This window comes from Molossus molossus, unplaced genomic scaffold (assembly GCF_014108415.1).
Source record: "Molossus molossus isolate mMolMol1 unplaced genomic scaffold, mMolMol1.p scaffold_m16_p_4, whole genome shotgun sequence".
Taxonomy (NCBI): Eukaryota; Metazoa; Chordata; class Mammalia; order Chiroptera; family Molossidae; genus Molossus; species Molossus molossus.
Genome location: NW_023425377.1, coordinates 9,275,712 through 9,292,044, shown reverse-complemented (window position 1 = coordinate 9,292,044; position 16,333 = coordinate 9,275,712). Strand labels below are relative to the sequence as shown.

At 48.1% G+C, this 16,333-nt stretch overlaps 1 protein-coding gene across 2 annotated transcripts in view; it reads left to right on the top strand.

Moving 5' to 3' along the window:
- The window catches only part of TENM2 (teneurin transmembrane protein 2), an 883,834-nt gene that overhangs the window by 624,582 nt on the left and 242,919 nt on the right, over window positions 1-16,333 (top strand). For both annotated transcript variants that reach the window (XM_036239731.1, XM_036239730.1), the window contains exon 5: window positions 15,630-15,868. In XM_036239731.1, the coding sequence (XP_036095624.1) occupies window positions 15,630-15,868 (239 nt within the window). The remainder of the gene's footprint in view (window positions 1-15,629; window positions 15,869-16,333) is intronic.

Sequence of the window (16,333 nt, the reverse complement as noted above, 5' to 3'; positions counted from 1 at the left end):
ACAGGGGTGCCGCCGCAGGGTCCGCCCGAGAGGATGTGTAGTGTCCTGGCGGCATTTACGCGTTGATGCTAAATGATGGCTGCCTTTTTTAATGGTGCTTTTTGACGACTGAAATGCACGATGTGTTCTGCGCGTCGTCCGTGGGTATGTGGACGGCCTGCAAACACACTTAAATGGCACACTTCTGCCAAGCACTGACTTCTGAGTGTCCAGCAGATCTGTGTAGGTGGCAGAGCCGTCCCCGGGGCTGCTATAAAGCCTAATTGATGTCCCCGAAGAGCTTTTATCATCTCGCAAAGAGTGCTACATAAGGAAGTGTTGTACCTGTGGATGTTAGGCACATAAAGACATGGGTAAGTACACCAATAGGTCGTCTTATATTTGGTTATGCCTCAGAGGGTCTGATGTAAAGTCTGGTGGGGAAATAAATTGTGTTAAAGATAACCATCTCTTATTGGAGGTTGAAAAAGAGGAGAACAGAGACCCAGACTGAAACGCGAGAAATCTCTGCACATTGTTGATTTGGAAGAAACGAATCTCATAGACCCAAAAAGGAAGAGCAGTTTTCTCTTTTCTTTTCTTTTTCTTTCTTTCTTTCTCCCCTGCCAGGTCTTACATGGAGGACGGCTCTCATGACTTGAGAATTGTTGTTAGCTATGCACCAACTCAAATATACCAGTATTATTTTCCTTTGTAGGTCTTGAAGAAATCCCGTAAAACACTTCATCTGTCCCTTTTAATTTTTGTAACACAGATATGCCTTCTTTCTCCTATTCTTTCTTTCCTTCCTTGCTTCCTTCCTCCTACCCTCCGCCCAATGAGTAGGTCATGAAAACCTTACTATATCTAAGAAATAACCATTATTGGGATTTTTGTTTTTGTTATTTCTTTCTGGGCCTCGGTGTACTCATTCAGAAAGAGTGGGTCTAAGTGAGAACTTCTCAGAGGTGTACCCAATGGAACACCCATTTGAAGTCTGGGAAGGTGGGTGGGTTCAAAGGGTGTGGTCAGCTCTGTCCCCTGTGACTCAGGTGGTTGTAGCATCGTCTCGTACACCAAGAGGTGGCAGGTTCAGTTCCCGGTTGGGGTGAGTATGGGAGGCAACCAGTGGATTCTTCCCCCCTCCCCACTTCCTCTCTCTCTCAAATTAATGGAAACATGTTCTCAGGTGAGGATTATACACACACACACACACACACACACACATACGTATATATATGTGTGTGTATATATATATTTATACACTCTTTTTTTTAACATGTAAGTAAATAAAATGCGGTCAGATAACTTAGCAGAATGATATTTAGGATATTTAGGATAGTCAAGGCTTATGAAAATGTATAGCAATCTTCTTAATATCATTGACTCCAGTTTTCCCCCAAACTAGTAATATGCAAATAAACTCGGCGGTCCAGAGACTACACTTTGAGATCTTATGTTTTAGATCCTCTCTGATCTCACGGTAGAAGTAGGAAGCACGGAATTTCATCAAACCCTTGCTAAGAAAGGACTTGGTGATTCCGCTTTCTAAGATAAAAACATAATTTCTCTTTCGGCCTGAACCGTTGAAATTCATCTACACCCAGGCTCATTTATCATCTTCTGCGATATTTGAGCCTGGCGAGTTAGTGCTCCGAATATGCACCAACAATAAAGCTTTTCATAAGGGGTCGTGATAGTTTTCCTAGAATGTACACCCTGGTAGGCTCTCGCTAAAAACCTCTTCCTGAAGTGAGAGCCTGTTGACTTGGGTGTGTTAAAATATTTCGCAACATTTGAAGTGTTATTACTCTTTCTGTGACCGCCGCTCCCCAGCTCCTTGTGAGGGTCCTTGGTCCTATGATTCATTAGCGGTTTCAGAAGCAAGCTCATACCACTGTCAGGGAAAGTTTAACAGGATAGTAATAGGGTGTCTCCCCAAAATATGTATATACTACTGTGAATAATTATAAAGCCAGTGTTTATTAAAATACATTTCATTTTCAACATGTAATAGAATCTATAGACACCCTGTATACATTTTGGGGGGACACCCTGTATACCAAGAAATTCCTCTCCTTGATATATCCTCAAAAGGAATTTTAGAAAAAATAGGTGCTCAAACAGACACTTGTACACAAGTGTTCAGAGCAGCCGCATGCACCGTAGCTGAAGGGTAGAAACAACCCAAACGTCCATCAGTGGGTGAATGGATAAGCACATGGTGCTGTATATGTCTCCAGTGGAATAGTATTCAGCTGTGAAAAAGGAATAAAGTACTGACAAAGCCACAACAGAGATGAACTTGAAAACATCATGCTAAGTGAAAGGAGCTGAACATAAAGGTCACATAATATATGATTCCATATATATGAAATACTCAGATTAGGGAAACCCATAGAGACAGTAATCACATTTGTGGCCGCCAGGAGCTGGGGGTAGGAGAAGGGGGAATGAGAGTGACTGCCTCACAGATACAGGGTTTTCTTTTGGGGTGATAAAAATGTTTGGGGACAAAATAGAGATGATACTTGTACCACATCGTGAATGCATGAGATGCCAAAATATTGTACACTTTAAAATAGTTAATTTTATGTTATGTGAATCTCACCTAAATAAAACTTTTGAACTGATTAATTAAAAGAAAACAGCTGGCCCTGGCTGGCTTGGCTCAGTGGTTAGAGCGTCGGCCCGCAGACCAGAGAGACCCGGGTTCGGTTTCCACTAAGGACATGTATCTCAGTTGCAGTTTGTCCCCAGCCTCGGTTGGGGTTGTGTGGGTGGCAGCCACTCGATGTGTCTCTCACACATCAATGTTTTTCTCTCTCTCTTCCTCCCTCTCTCCCTCCTGCTCTATCTGAAGATAAATGTAAAAAATGTCCTCGGATGAAGATTAAAAAAAGAAGAAGAAAACAGCTGGACAATCTGTGTGTCCCCCTCAGTATGGAAGGTCTCCTCAAGGGACAGACAAGATAGTTGGGTGGGAGAATGTTCCTCTATTCCAGTCTTTCCCAGGAAAGATACAGGGGCTGGGGGGAGTGTGTATTCCTTGAACAAGCTCTGAAATAGTTAACTTTGAAGGCACTTCACAAAAAAGACGCGTACGTGTCGTGATGGATACTGGTAAATGGATGCAGGTGTGTAATGGGTTAACATCTGGAAGACCATTGACATGATCCCCTTTCTACATCTTGGGAAAAGCAACTCTGTAGACTTTCCTGAAGTCGCCGAAGCCCCAAAGAGAAGGAAACAAAGGAAGGTGTGCCGGGCAGGACTGTTGTTACACAGCGGGGTGGATTCTTCCCTGGGTGGAGAAGGGTGACCGGGTTTCCAGAGCCGAAAACCATTCCCATTCTTTCTAAAGTGGTTTGGAGGAGAGAACGCATCATGAGGTCTTCACGGCTGCAGAGGTGCCATCCCTTGTGGGGCTCCTTGTGAGGGTTCTTGGTCCCGTAATTCATTAACAGTTTCCAAAGCAAGCCGCTCGCGAAGGGCGGGGGAGGGGCCGACAAGGAGCAAGTACATGTACCCGAAACTCTTCCAGGCTTACAGGAAGGTTGTCTCTGAGCTCCTAGTCACACCCAGGAAGTGGCCCCAAATTAGTGTCGACTACTGTCTGAATGTATATGTCCGAGGCTGTGTAAAGAGGGGAAGGGAGGGCCGCAAAATACACAGCATCTTAGAACTTAATCAAAATTGCATTATCCCACTATTTTCCAAAGCCCTTGAGTGTTCTCAATGGAAAAAAATCAATGTGATTATAGTTAACCGACCTCAAGAACAACAGCGATTCCGCTTCTGGGAATACGTCTGAAGAAACCCGACACACTGACCCGGAAGAATACGCACCCTTGTGTTCATTGCAGCGTTATCTACACAGCCTCAGTCTGGAAACAGCTCAAGTGCCATCAGCAGATGAGTGGATAATGCTACATAGTACATTAACACAATGGAATACGACTCAGTCATAAAAAAGAAGGGCCCTGGCCATTGTGCTCAGTGGTTAGAGTGTTAGCCCACAGATCAAAGAGTCGTGGGTTTTATTCCAGTCAAGGGCATGTACCTCAGTTGCCGTTCAGTACCCGGCCCTGGTCAGGGTCATGTGGAAGGCAGCCAGTCAATGTGTCTGTCTCACATCAATGTTTCTCTCTCTCCCTCCCTTCCTCCCTCCCTTGCACTGTTCCTCCCTCCCTCCCACTCTGAAGATAAATGGAAAAATATCCTTGGGTGAGGATTTGAAAAAAAAAAAAAAGGAAATCTTACCCTTTGTGACAGCGTGGATGGACCTGGAAAATATTATGCCAAGTGAAATAAGCCATTCGGAGAGAGACAAGTACCATACGATCTCACTTATAGGTGGAATCTAATGAACAAAATAATTTAACAAACAAAATGGGTGCATGATATATTGTGCAGATGATGTTTTGTTGGGTTGTACACTTGAAACCTGTATGGTTCTGTTAACCAATGTCACCCCAATAAACTCAATAATAATAAATTTTTTTAAATGACGGAAAAGTTGAGGAGAATTCCATCTTACAAGATCAAGAAAATGATTTCATTCGGAAAGGTTCAGAATAGAAAGACAGGTGTTTCCCAAAGGACTGGAAGTGGCTATGTGCAGGCATCAGGAGAACATGGTCTCTATTTACACCAACCTTGAAGACCGAGTAACAGGACATTCCCTGAAGAGGACCCCACGAGATACGTAAACAGAAATGCTGCATCTCAGAACTGACAGACATTAAATGCATTGGTTCCTAGAGGTGGTATAAAAAGAATGTCTCAGGGTCTAGAAGGCTTCATGTTGTTTTCATCTCCTAAAAATTGATAGAACACCCAATGTACTGGAGATGCAGCCGTGAGGAGGACCAAATTCAGGCAGACAAGAAGCACGGGGATGAATGAGCCAACTACTCGGGGGGACTGGTGTTGAATGAATGAGAGGGTGGGGTCTTCATCCCACCACCCTCAACCCCCCTCCCTAACAACCAGCCACTGGGCAAGGTCAGGTGATAGAACAATGGGGTCGGAGGTCTGAGCAAAGACGCCTTTCTGAGAAAGTGAGCTTGAAGGGGAGACTGGAAAGACCTGAGGAGGAGGGGCCATGCAAAGATCTGGCTCCAGAACTTTCCAGACGGAGGGACACACAATGCGAACACCCTGAGGTGGGGAGAAGTCTGGCCTCTTTGAGGGCTGGAGAAACACATGGCGGAGACCTCGGCAGCGCCAGGTGCCTTTAGGCCGTGATGAGCTGGATTACTTCCAAGTATAAAGCAATTGGAAGTCTTTAGCAGGAACGTAATATGATTGATTTGCATCTATAGACAAAGACTAGCTCCTGTGTCAAGAACAAATGCAAAGGGCTAAAGCGGAAACCCACTGAGAGGCTGCTGTATGCAGTAGGGCCGGTGCAGGGCGGGGCAGGGGTACAGGGAACAAGATGGATATGGGTCGGAGGCATGGAGGAAATCACCTGATGATGACTCAGGTGTGAGCAAGGGACAGGAGCCATAGTGAAGCTTAGTGAGGTAGATGGCACAGAACCCACCCCCTGCCACCCTCCGTGATGGAAGCATGCCTTTTGCCCCCATGGCTGGGAATGTTGGCAGCCAACAGATTCAGCCACGTTCTTCTCTGAGACTGAACGTCAGCTGAAGAGAGCCACCTCTGCCAAGGTTACAGCCCTGGAGACAGCCACACCCAGCAGCTGATGCAGCCCTCAGCCCACAGTGCGCAACTCTGCAGAACTGTCCTTGCTCCTGAGCTGCCGTGAGATCGCCCAGGGGCCCCTCCCAGCTCCGTTTCCCCCCTGCCCAGGCTGCTGTCTTCACTGGCTCACAGGTGGCTTCCAAGAGCACTTGCTGATAAACGTCCTGCGTGCGGATTTCTCTCCCTGAGCGTCTGCTCCCTGGGGGGACCTTTCCACTGAGGGTGATGGTTCCGCCAACCAACACGGGTGACGCCTGAAAGAGGAGGGTCGTTTGCAGTGAAAATCAAGAGCCGTTTTCTGGTCCTGTTCAACTTGAGATGTCTAACGACACTGAAACGTAAATAGACTAATAGGTGCCATGTTGGGGGTGGCTAGAATGTTCTGGACAAAAACCAAAATCCTGAAGGCAGAGGGTTACGAAGACAGCCAGGCCTTTTCAGAGGACTCGACAGAATTTCCCTTGAGTCTATTCTCCTGGAATCATGTTGGAGATTGAATACCTGTAAATCTGCTTCCTTTGTTCAAGGAGGAGACAGTTTAAAACCCTTGTATTTGAAATACAATCCAGATTCCATGACCTCAGAAGTGGGCATAATGTAGTCTTCCACCGGGCCGACCTCGTCTTCCTACCACTCACCCCCTGCACCACTGTGTTCCAGCCACACCGTTCTTTCACATCCTCAAAGATGAGTCCTTTTCCACCTCAGGGCCTTTGCACATGCTGTTTTCGCTGCCTGCCATGTTCTGTTCAGGACTCCTTGCATGGTGAGCTGCTCTCATCCTCAGAACTCAGAGAGGAGTGACCACACTACACTAGTCCCACAATTTGTCCTAATTCCTGGCTTCCATCATGGCACTTCTCACAATATATAATTACTTCGTGTACTTGTTGGTTTACCTGGACTCGAGTTTTGTTTATTGGGTCCATTTTTTTCCATTATGAATTTCAAATGAAGACAATCACCCTTATATCCATGTGCTCAGTAAATTTTGGTTGACTCATCACTTCATATCGTAACTAGTGTACTCTTCCCAGGGACATGGTACAGGCGAGTGTTGAACACCCGCCGTGGGCCAGCTTCTGTGCTCACAAATTGTATTCACTATCTCTTTCGGCCCTTGCAACAGTGCTGTGGCGTAGATACTGTTATGTGCCTATTTCTTGGAGGAGACGTCTGAGGCTCAGGGAGATCCTTTCTCAGCATCACACAGTTCCCGGTGGCGTTGAGAGCAAATCCGGATGTGCTACCCCAAAGCCTGTCTCTTTCCCACTGTGCCGTCATGGGTGTCATCCTGCAGTGGCCATTTGCGAGCCCCTCCTAAGACCAGAGAAAAGTACTAGGAAGCAAAAGATCTAGGACCTGCCTTTGAAAAATTTGTAATCTGGGGAGACAAAGCCAACACACAGGACAGACGGAATAGCATGAGGCAGAGGGTGACATAGGGACATACCCTCAAGTTCCTTCCAGCTCAGAAATTATGTGACTCTCTGAGCGATGCCGGCAGCGGATGCGATGGGAGGACTCACCGCGCTGATGGGATCTGACGGTGAGTGTTCTTTCTCCACCCTCTCCGGCTGCTGGGAACACCCGTCCAGTCTGTTCGAGCCGGCTGTCCTTGCACTCCCGTATTAGAGTGTGCAGTGAAGTCAAGGTCAAGTTTGAGGTCAAAGTCAGAAGTCTTTGTGGGTTTCTTTCCCCTGACTACATCAAGGCTCTTAGCAATTAACTTGAAAAAAGTCAAGTTAACAACGCCAGGGGGGGAAAAAAATTCGTGTTTCATCCCAAAGACTCTGAAATGGATTTGCTCACAACACCCGGTTTCTTTAGTGACCTCCAGAGACCTTGCCTGTCGCACTGAGCCATATATCACTTCATGGGGGGGTAGGGGGAGTTTCACCAAGAAAAATGCTATGTCATATCACAGTGTGACACTGTTTAAATATCAAGAGTTGAAGCTTCTATTTAGAAAGGCGGAAGGCAATACGTTGAGTCTCTAATGATCCCAGCTGTGGGTACTTTTGGTGTGACTGCAAATTCTGCAGAGGGCAGCATGCAGGATTCTCCTGCTGCTCGTGGTACATGCCAGTGTAGCGATGCCCCTCCGATCGGAAAGGTTCAGGGAGCAGAAACCTTGAAAGCCTATTTTTTACCCTGAATCAAAATTAGTTCAAGTAAGCTCAGGGAATCGTGATATGAAATGGCCTTTTAATTATACTAATTGGGTTATTGGCTTTTTCAAACTTGGGAAGTGGCAGGGTTTCTTTTAAACATTTGTAAAGTTTTATTTTAAAAGCAACAGTTCGCTTCTCAACCCGAGCATAAATTCCCAACTGGGAGAAGAGACCACGCACTTTCGTAATATCCTCAGTCCCTTCCGAATACAATCACTTTTCGGGTGTGAGGGTAGCTGCAATGCTCTGGTCATTGTGCTAATTAGAACAACTCATTCATTCCACAGACATTTGAAGTGAGCTGGGCACTGTGCTAAGTCAAGAGATACAGTAAAGAGCAAACTATACATGACTCCTGTCTGCAGCTGATTAATAGCTACATTTATTGACCGTTCCCTGGATGTCAAGCAGAACCTGACGCGTTTCATGTAAATAAACTCACCAATCCCCCTAACCAACTCATGAGGGAGATACTAGCATTCGCTCACTTTACAAATGAGGCCACTGGGACCCAGAGAGGTTAGGTCACTTGCCCAGAGTCACACAGTGATGAGTTTAAGAGCCAGGATCCAAACCGTGGTTGTCCAAGTCCAGAAGCTGTAGGCTTAATACCGTCTCTGGGGCACGATCCTGTTGGTCTCGAACATGATTAAATTAATAAGAAGAACAATAATAAAGTCGTGTTTATATGTGGGGAAAAGTCTGACTCAAAATATCAAATGTTTACCATTTTATCTATCCAGAGTATAGGAGACTTTTACTTTCTGGATTTTTGATTGTTTTTAATATATGTACTTGATTTTTTAAAATAATGTGCACATTTTACGTTTGCGAACAGGAAAATAAAGGCAGAGCCGTTGAAAGATTACTCGGGTTTGTTATTGAAGAAGCAGCTAAACAGCACAGTAGCCAAGGACACCTTCAATCATCATCTCTCATGCTTTTGCCTTCTCATCCTGCACGTGTCTCTCTCTCTCCCTCTTTCTCTCCGCATCCCGTGTCTCTGTCTCTGTCTCTGCCCTCTCTCTGGATCCCACCCACCGAGTTTCCCCTTTTTCAACACCATTTCTCTCTTATCAAGAGGGTATAATAACGATTCCAGAAACTGGGCTGGTTATTTAACCTCTCTCCGGCTAAATGTTTTATTATAACTCCGGAAAACCTAATTACAGTAACTTGACATGCCACAGTACCCTTTATAGGCTGCCTCTGTGTTAAACTTACTCCTTTGGAGACAATAAACCTGATGCTCCGAAGGGCACGGCCAGCACCCGCAAGACGCAATGCCGCCCCGCGGTCTCTAGTGCACACCTGATCTGCCTCACTGGTTCCGCCCCGCCCTGCTAGTTCTGCCCCATCCCCTCTCTGTTCTGTTTTGTTTTTATCAAATTTCACAAAAGTGTGCATGGTATTAAAAATCTTTCAGGGCCCTGGCCGGGTGGCTCCGTTAATTGGGGCGTTGTCCTGTGCACCGAAAGGTCGCGAGTTCGATTCCTGGTCAGGTCACCTACGTGGGTTGCGGGTTTGACCCCAATCGGGGCACATATGGGAGGCAACCAATCAATGTTTCTCTCTTACATCAATGTTTGTTTGTTTGTTTTCTCTCTGTCCCCTTTCCTCTCTGAAAATCAATAAAAAACAAATCCTCGGGAAAGGATTCTTAAAAAATCTTTTAGGGATGAATGGGCTGTGTATCGATGTTTCCGTCTGCCGCTCTGAATACTTGTGAGTTCATTTCCTGGGGAGGTCACTTTCCTCGGTGGAGCACCGGGGACCCTCCAGCTGCCAGAGCGCCTTCCATCGCACGTGGCGGGACCTCTGCGCGGCGTCAGGCAGGGCGGCGGCAGCCGACTCCAGGAGCAAGGGAACTGGTCTGCACTGCTAGTGTCCTGGTTAGCCGAGCGGTGGGCTGGGATGAGCTGGTGGGGTACAGGTTGAGAGAGAGGGGAAGAAAGAGAGGAGAAAACTTGGCCTTTGGAACCGAGGCAGGACCGTTATTGGTGGAGCACATTCCCGTCTCCCAGGCTTGCTCAGATTTCCCTCGGGAGTAAAGCCAAACCTACAGAAAATGGGCAGCCAGCCTCTTCGCATCCTCCTGGTGGCCCCCCGGTAGTGCGTGGTAAGGGATTGGATGTGTTTGTTTCTTTAGTAGGCTTCGAGGCTAATGAGTGGGTTTACTTGTGATTGACTCTTAAAAGAGGGAGAGAAGTCTTTTGTTGGGACTGCAAGTCGTTTCACCAGCCACTACTTCTCTCAGCCTCCACGCGAGACTAGCCAAGCTCCTTCGGGATCCTAAGAACACGGTAAAAAGGCGCAGCGGTTGGAATTGACGGGGTTCTCCTTGCATGGAGGCCGTGCGTGAGTTTCTCGTTTGTTGGACTTGTTTTAAAAATCTTCCCTGGTTGTTTCATCAGAGAGAATGCGCGCCCTTAATTTTCTAAGCCCATTTGAAGCAAAAGCCTGGTTTGCCAAGACTCCGCCTCAGCGTCCCATCTTTGCTGTCTCGTAAAATGCCCGAGAGAACGGCTGCTAGGTATGCTCTCTCTCGGTTTTTATGAAATGGCTTTGTTTTCACGTGAGAAAAGGAGACACATTTCCCCCAAGAGATTGACAGCGTAAGGTGAAGTGATGATCACTCTGTGCTGAAGAGATCCCTGGGATCTAGGGCGCAGAGCCGAGGACGCAGAGGGGCCGTCCTTCCTTGGGCTGGCTCCTCAGTTTGATGGCCAGTCTGAATCGCTGACCTGTGCCGGGAAGGATGCTGCGCGCCCGGACGAGCCCGATAACCCACGTGTCGAGGAAAGAAGTTGCAAGCTCTTGTGTTATTTTTTGTAAGCCATCGAGGGCTGGCTTTCGCTCTCCCTTTGAGTGTGAGCAAATTCCAAGGACAGCACTTCGGGGGGCCCCTCATTTGCCTTTCCTTCCCGAGACACAAGTGGCCGATTCTGAGAGCAATTGAGTTGTGCTTGAGCAATGTCAAGTGCATTTGGAAGCTACACATTTTTGCTGATGCCTGGAGTCCCAAGCTGAGAAGTTCAGTTGGGGCATCACGATGATTCGTCAGAGCATCCCGCGCAGGCCCCCGGGGCGGGAGCGGGAGAGCTGTCCTCCCAGCCAGTTCAGGGAAAATTCACAAGTCCTCTAAGCCTGCTTGGTCCTCCCGGTGAGCACCTGGCCAGACCGTTACCTGCAGGCCTGGCCTTGTTGTGTTTATCGTTCTGCCTGCAGTATGCGAGGACAATCCCCGGGCGAATCAGAACTTGTGTTTGTTTCGACTTCTAATTATGAAAATTTTCAAACATACGGAAAAGTTGGAAGAAGAGTCAACATAAGAATAGCCCCCTAGTCTCAGCAAGTGCTCTCATTTTGCCATGTTTGCCGTATCAATCTAGACGTCGAGAGACGTCAAGGTCGTCTTCTGAATCATTTGACAGGACGTTGTCAGCTTCGTGACACTTCACCCCTAACGATACCACATTCAAAACTTGCCTTTAAAAAGTATGCCCGCTAACCATCTAGTGTGTGTTCGCTAAGTGAGACACAGTTGGAAGTTGCAACCCCGGTTAGGGTAGAGTTTCTTAAACTTGAACATACATTGGAATCACTGAGGGAGCCCTTTAGTGGGGGCACGACCAGACCCCAGGCCTGGGTCTGGATGGAGCCCAGAACTTGTACTTTCCTAACAGAGCACCCAAGTCATCCTAACGCAGGTATTTAGGGGACATGGCCTAACATGATTCCTTTAGAACCTTTCTGTTTGTTCGTTTGCTGAATCTAATCTTCTAAAATCTGTGACACCAGGGAGTAACTATGTTACGGCAGAGACAGGAGTCTACGGATCTTTGGTCCTTTGGTTCAGTCATTTTCAGCGCCGGAAACCAGAAAGACGAGAGGTGACACCTGAAGGAGTCCCTGTGGCTGGGGTCCCCACGGACCCTGCGACACGAGGGAGCATTCTGAGAGCTGCAACCCGCAAGGTCCGTGCCGCGGTGAGAAGTACACAGGCTGCTCTTCTGCGCAGGGATCTGGCTCTGCACCTGGAAATGCACCTCTGCCCGTGTGCCCGTACGCTCGCTCGCAACTCTTTGTGGAGAGCAAGAGTCACGATGGCAGGAGGAAGCCTGGTTTTTAATCAAGAAATGTTTACAGTCTGGTCCTTTCGGTATTTATTATTTTGACCTTGGGAAGGTTGTAGGTCATTCATTTGTTGGATGCCCCGCTATGGACCAGGCTCTGTTCTAGATGTCAAGATATAACATTGAACAAATCAGACAAAATACCTGATTATTTTAAACTTATAGAAGTTCTAAATAATACACAAATACATATAGGATGAAGAAAAATAAAGTTGTCATGACAGGATGGAAAATGACAGAGAGAGGGGGAGGCCAGGGAAGATCTCTCTGGAGCAGTGGTGAAATGAAGTGGAGAAATAAGTCATACAGGTATTTCCAGGTGGCGGGAATAGCAAGTGCAAAGGTCCTGGGGCAGGGATGTCATGGATGTGCTATGATGAAAAATAGGACAAGGACAATGACAATAATGGGAGGATAAAGTGGTAGAAGATGCAGTTGGAGAGGGGCCAAGGGGCAGATCACGCAAGACCCTATCGGCCATAGGAGGGATTTCTGAATTTATTCTAAGAGTTATCAAAAGTCACTTTTATTTGTTTGTTTGGGGGGGTGACTTCTGACATAATCTGACTTCCTTTTTAGAAGGAAGTACGGTAAACAGACTGGATTGGCAAGGGGACAACCTTAGGATGTCACGAAGCAATCCCATACAAAAGAAATGACGGCCCTGGCCGGTTTGGCTCAGCGGTTAGAGCGTCAGCCTGCGGTCCGGAGAGACCCGGGTTCGGTTCCCGCTAAGGGCACGTACTTCGGTTGCAGTTTGTCCCCGGCCCTGGTTGGTCGTGCGGGTGGCAGCCGCTCGATGTGTCCCTTCACATCGATGTTTCTCTCTCTCTCTCCCTTCCTCTCTCTCCCTCCCACTCTATCTGTACAAGAAATGGAAAAATATCCTCGGGTGAGGATAAAAAAAAAAAAAAAAAAAGAAATGACGGCCGTTTCTTTCCTTCTGTTCTTATGCATGACTGTGTGAAAAATCGCGCTAATGCCAATTTCAATTTCCTCATCTTCATCTTGTGATCTGCCTCATGTTGCTAACACATTCCTGATTCTAGTGTACTGATTCTGTCCGCAAACACAGCCGGCGTCTGGGCTCTGGAGACGCTGGGAGTCATAGCTACCGGTGTCAAGTGTCAAGGATTTCACAGTTCGATTTGGGGCAGATACATTAATCATTGGTATTAAGATTGCTAACATATTTATATATACATATATATTATACCAAGTGTATAAATAGATTCTTGAGTGCACAGTGGTGGGGTCGAGGGTTGTTAGAATAAGTTTCCCAAGTAGGTGGTGGGAAGGTGAGTAGGAGTTGGCTGGGGTGGGGTGGGGTGGGTGGGGAGGCAGGGGAGGGGCCGATCCTGAGAGCATCTCATGGCAGTCCCAAAGGCACAGAGTCCTAAGCAGGCTGGTTAAGGAGACATGCGTCTTTGATGTGGCCGAAGTGTAGGGTTCGTGGGACCTGGGAGCAGAAAGTGAGAAGGGGGTTCAAAACGGGGGGGAGCTGTGGTGATAAGGAATCTGGTCCCATACTGACACTGGGTTTTCTCTCGGGCACTAGAGGGTCCGCAGGGATTCTAAGCCAGGACAGGCTGGCTTTTGTGTTCGATTTGACTTCCTACTTTCACTACCTGCTCTTGGAGGATTGTCCGAGAAATACATTGGAAGTAGCTCTAAATCGAGTCCCAGCGCTGTCCCCTTGCCTGGCTTTCTGGGGTTGCCTGTGTTCTGACGTAACTAGGAGACAGTGGACTACCAGCTAGCGATTTGGAGGACACTTCGCATGTGTGTTAGCCATTCTTCGTCAAGCTTTAAATTAAAACTCAAGTTTCAGGGTCTTTATGTTGCTCCGAGGAGCTGATAGTAAACGTCACCCCTGGTGCGTTGAGCACGTACGTGGAGGCACAGCCTTGGTTCAGTGCTGTCCCCCCATGATCATAGGTCATCCTCACGACAGCCTGGGCCAGGACAGGAGGTGCCTGTGGTGTTCTGCGCCCACTTTACAGATGAGGCGACCGAGGCTCACCAGAGCACCCTGGGAGACTTCCATGGGCCCTCTTGTCCAGAGTGGCACGGCCAGGACCCCAGGCCAGGTGGACGTTGCCCCAAAATTCTGCCTGTAAACACCTGCAGCCTCCTCCCCCAAAGACACATTTTCACCTGGAGCTGCAGAGAGCTGCTGGACAGGGATACAAAGTCTTATTTATGGAATCAAACCGCTTGGCTTCATGCAGGTCATCAAACATAGTTATGGTACAAATAAAGTTTAAATATCAGTTGTTTATTTTAATGGCAGCTCTGTTAAATAATGCACTAACCAGATACCCATTTTTCCGACATGATTGTTTGTCATATCAGGCTTGTTTGATCTTCATCAAGGATTAAAATACTTTCAAGGTTTTGTCTCAAAGCAGCCACGATGCACCTCCCTATGCAGGGCAGTATGGTACAGCAGGTCCAGTTAGAGCTTTGAGAGTCAGGCAGATTGGAGTTTGAGCCATAAGGACCCAGCTGGCTAACTGCGGTAATAATAGCACCTACCTCACAGGGTTGATGTGAGGTTTCGTTGCAAGTAAAACAGTCAGCACTGTAACTGACACAGAGTTTGTGGTCCATAAATACAGCTGTACCTACCGAAGACTTGAAGAGAACCGAAACACCCGTAAAACATTTTGGAATCTTAGAATTGACACTGAGTAAAAATCACAAAACATGGTGCAGGAACTCCATCCATTCACTCATTCGCTCACTCGCTCGCTCACTCACTCATGTCTCCCCTGCGTGCCACACTTAGAGTTGGGTACATGAAGATGAACAAGTGACAGAGGGAGACACAACCCCTGGCTTTCCGCTGCTCAAACTCTAGACTCTACTTAGCCCATGCTTTGAAGTCCCCTAGTGTGTATTAGAAGACAGGCCATCATTTTAAAAAGGTTTGGCAAGTCACATTTGACCCATGAGAGAATATCTCTGCTCTGAGAGTTGGTGGTCCTTGAAGTGTCCTTGGGGCAACTGTCTCCGGACCCTGAGGAAGGTGTCCGCAGTGGACCCCATTTCCCTGTTACCCAGCCACCAAGGGCAAAGATGTTTCCAAAGAAAGAACCATGACCCCGTGACCTAGAGAGAAGGTCTCAGAACAGGAAGCAGCGGGGAGGGGGAAACAGCTTAGGAAGAAGACCCCAGAAACGCAGGTTAGAGTCACACTTCGGAGCACTGACCCCAGCATGAGAGAGCTCAGGAGTCTAAATCCTTGAATGATACTGAATTTCTCCAAGCCTGATTTCTCGTCTCTCAAACGGGCATATTGCAATACGTATTCCCAAGCAGCTGTGACAATATATGTCAGGTGCCTTTACATAGTAGCTTCCGATCCATCATCACGGTCCTCACCTCCGGGGAACCAGCAGTAACTCAGTTTCCGTATTTGCTTGGACTGTTGAGCAGGGCCGTTGTGGACGCTAAAACCCAGACGCACAGGTGAGAGCCTCTTGGGAATCAGGAATGTCACCACCGCGTGTCACGCTGCGCCCCTGGCCACGCCGGGCAGGGTGGGGTGGCGGGCCAGGGCTGCCCTGGGACACAAAGCGGAGGCGCCGCCCTCGGGACCTGACTGTCTCCCTTCTCCTGGCAGGCACTTTCTCTTTAAGACCTCCTCCGGAAGCACGCCCCTGTTTAGCAGCTCCTCTCCGGGATACCCTCTGACCTCAGGAACCGTGTACACGCCGCCGCCCCGCCTGCTGCCCCGGAACACCTTCTCCAGGAAGGCCTTCAAGCTGAAGAAGCCCTCCAAGTACTGCAGCTGGAAATGCGCCGCGCTGTCCGCCATCGGCGCCGCCCTGCTCCTGGCCATCCTGCTGGCCTATTTCATAGGTGAGTCAGGGCCGCCCGGCCGCCGCCTGGGGGGGGGAGGGGGCTCTGTTGTCCGCACCGTTTGCTCCTTGGCTCCTGAAAGACATAAGGAGTGATGGACGGGCATGACTTTTCCTCCTCCTGAAATCCGATTCCATCTGATGAGTTTCTCCTTCGTGATCCTAAGCGACATCGCTGATGCGAAATTAGGCCTCCTTGCTGTGCTCTTTCTTGGCGATCAGCTGAGAACTGTCGTTCCTGCAAACCCACCCCTCACTCCCGACGTAGCCTTTTGGCCTCCACCATCCCCAGCTCTGAAGTCCATGAACTCTGGGTAACCTCAACCAAGAACCAAATCGAAGCAGAATGGTGGCTGGCAAGGCTGGGGCACCTGAATGGTAGGAAAGCGGGCGCACCTCGCTTAGCGTCCGAGCTGTGGCACAGAGATGGCATTGAGAGGCCTGAGCTCGCAGCCAGGTCCTTGCA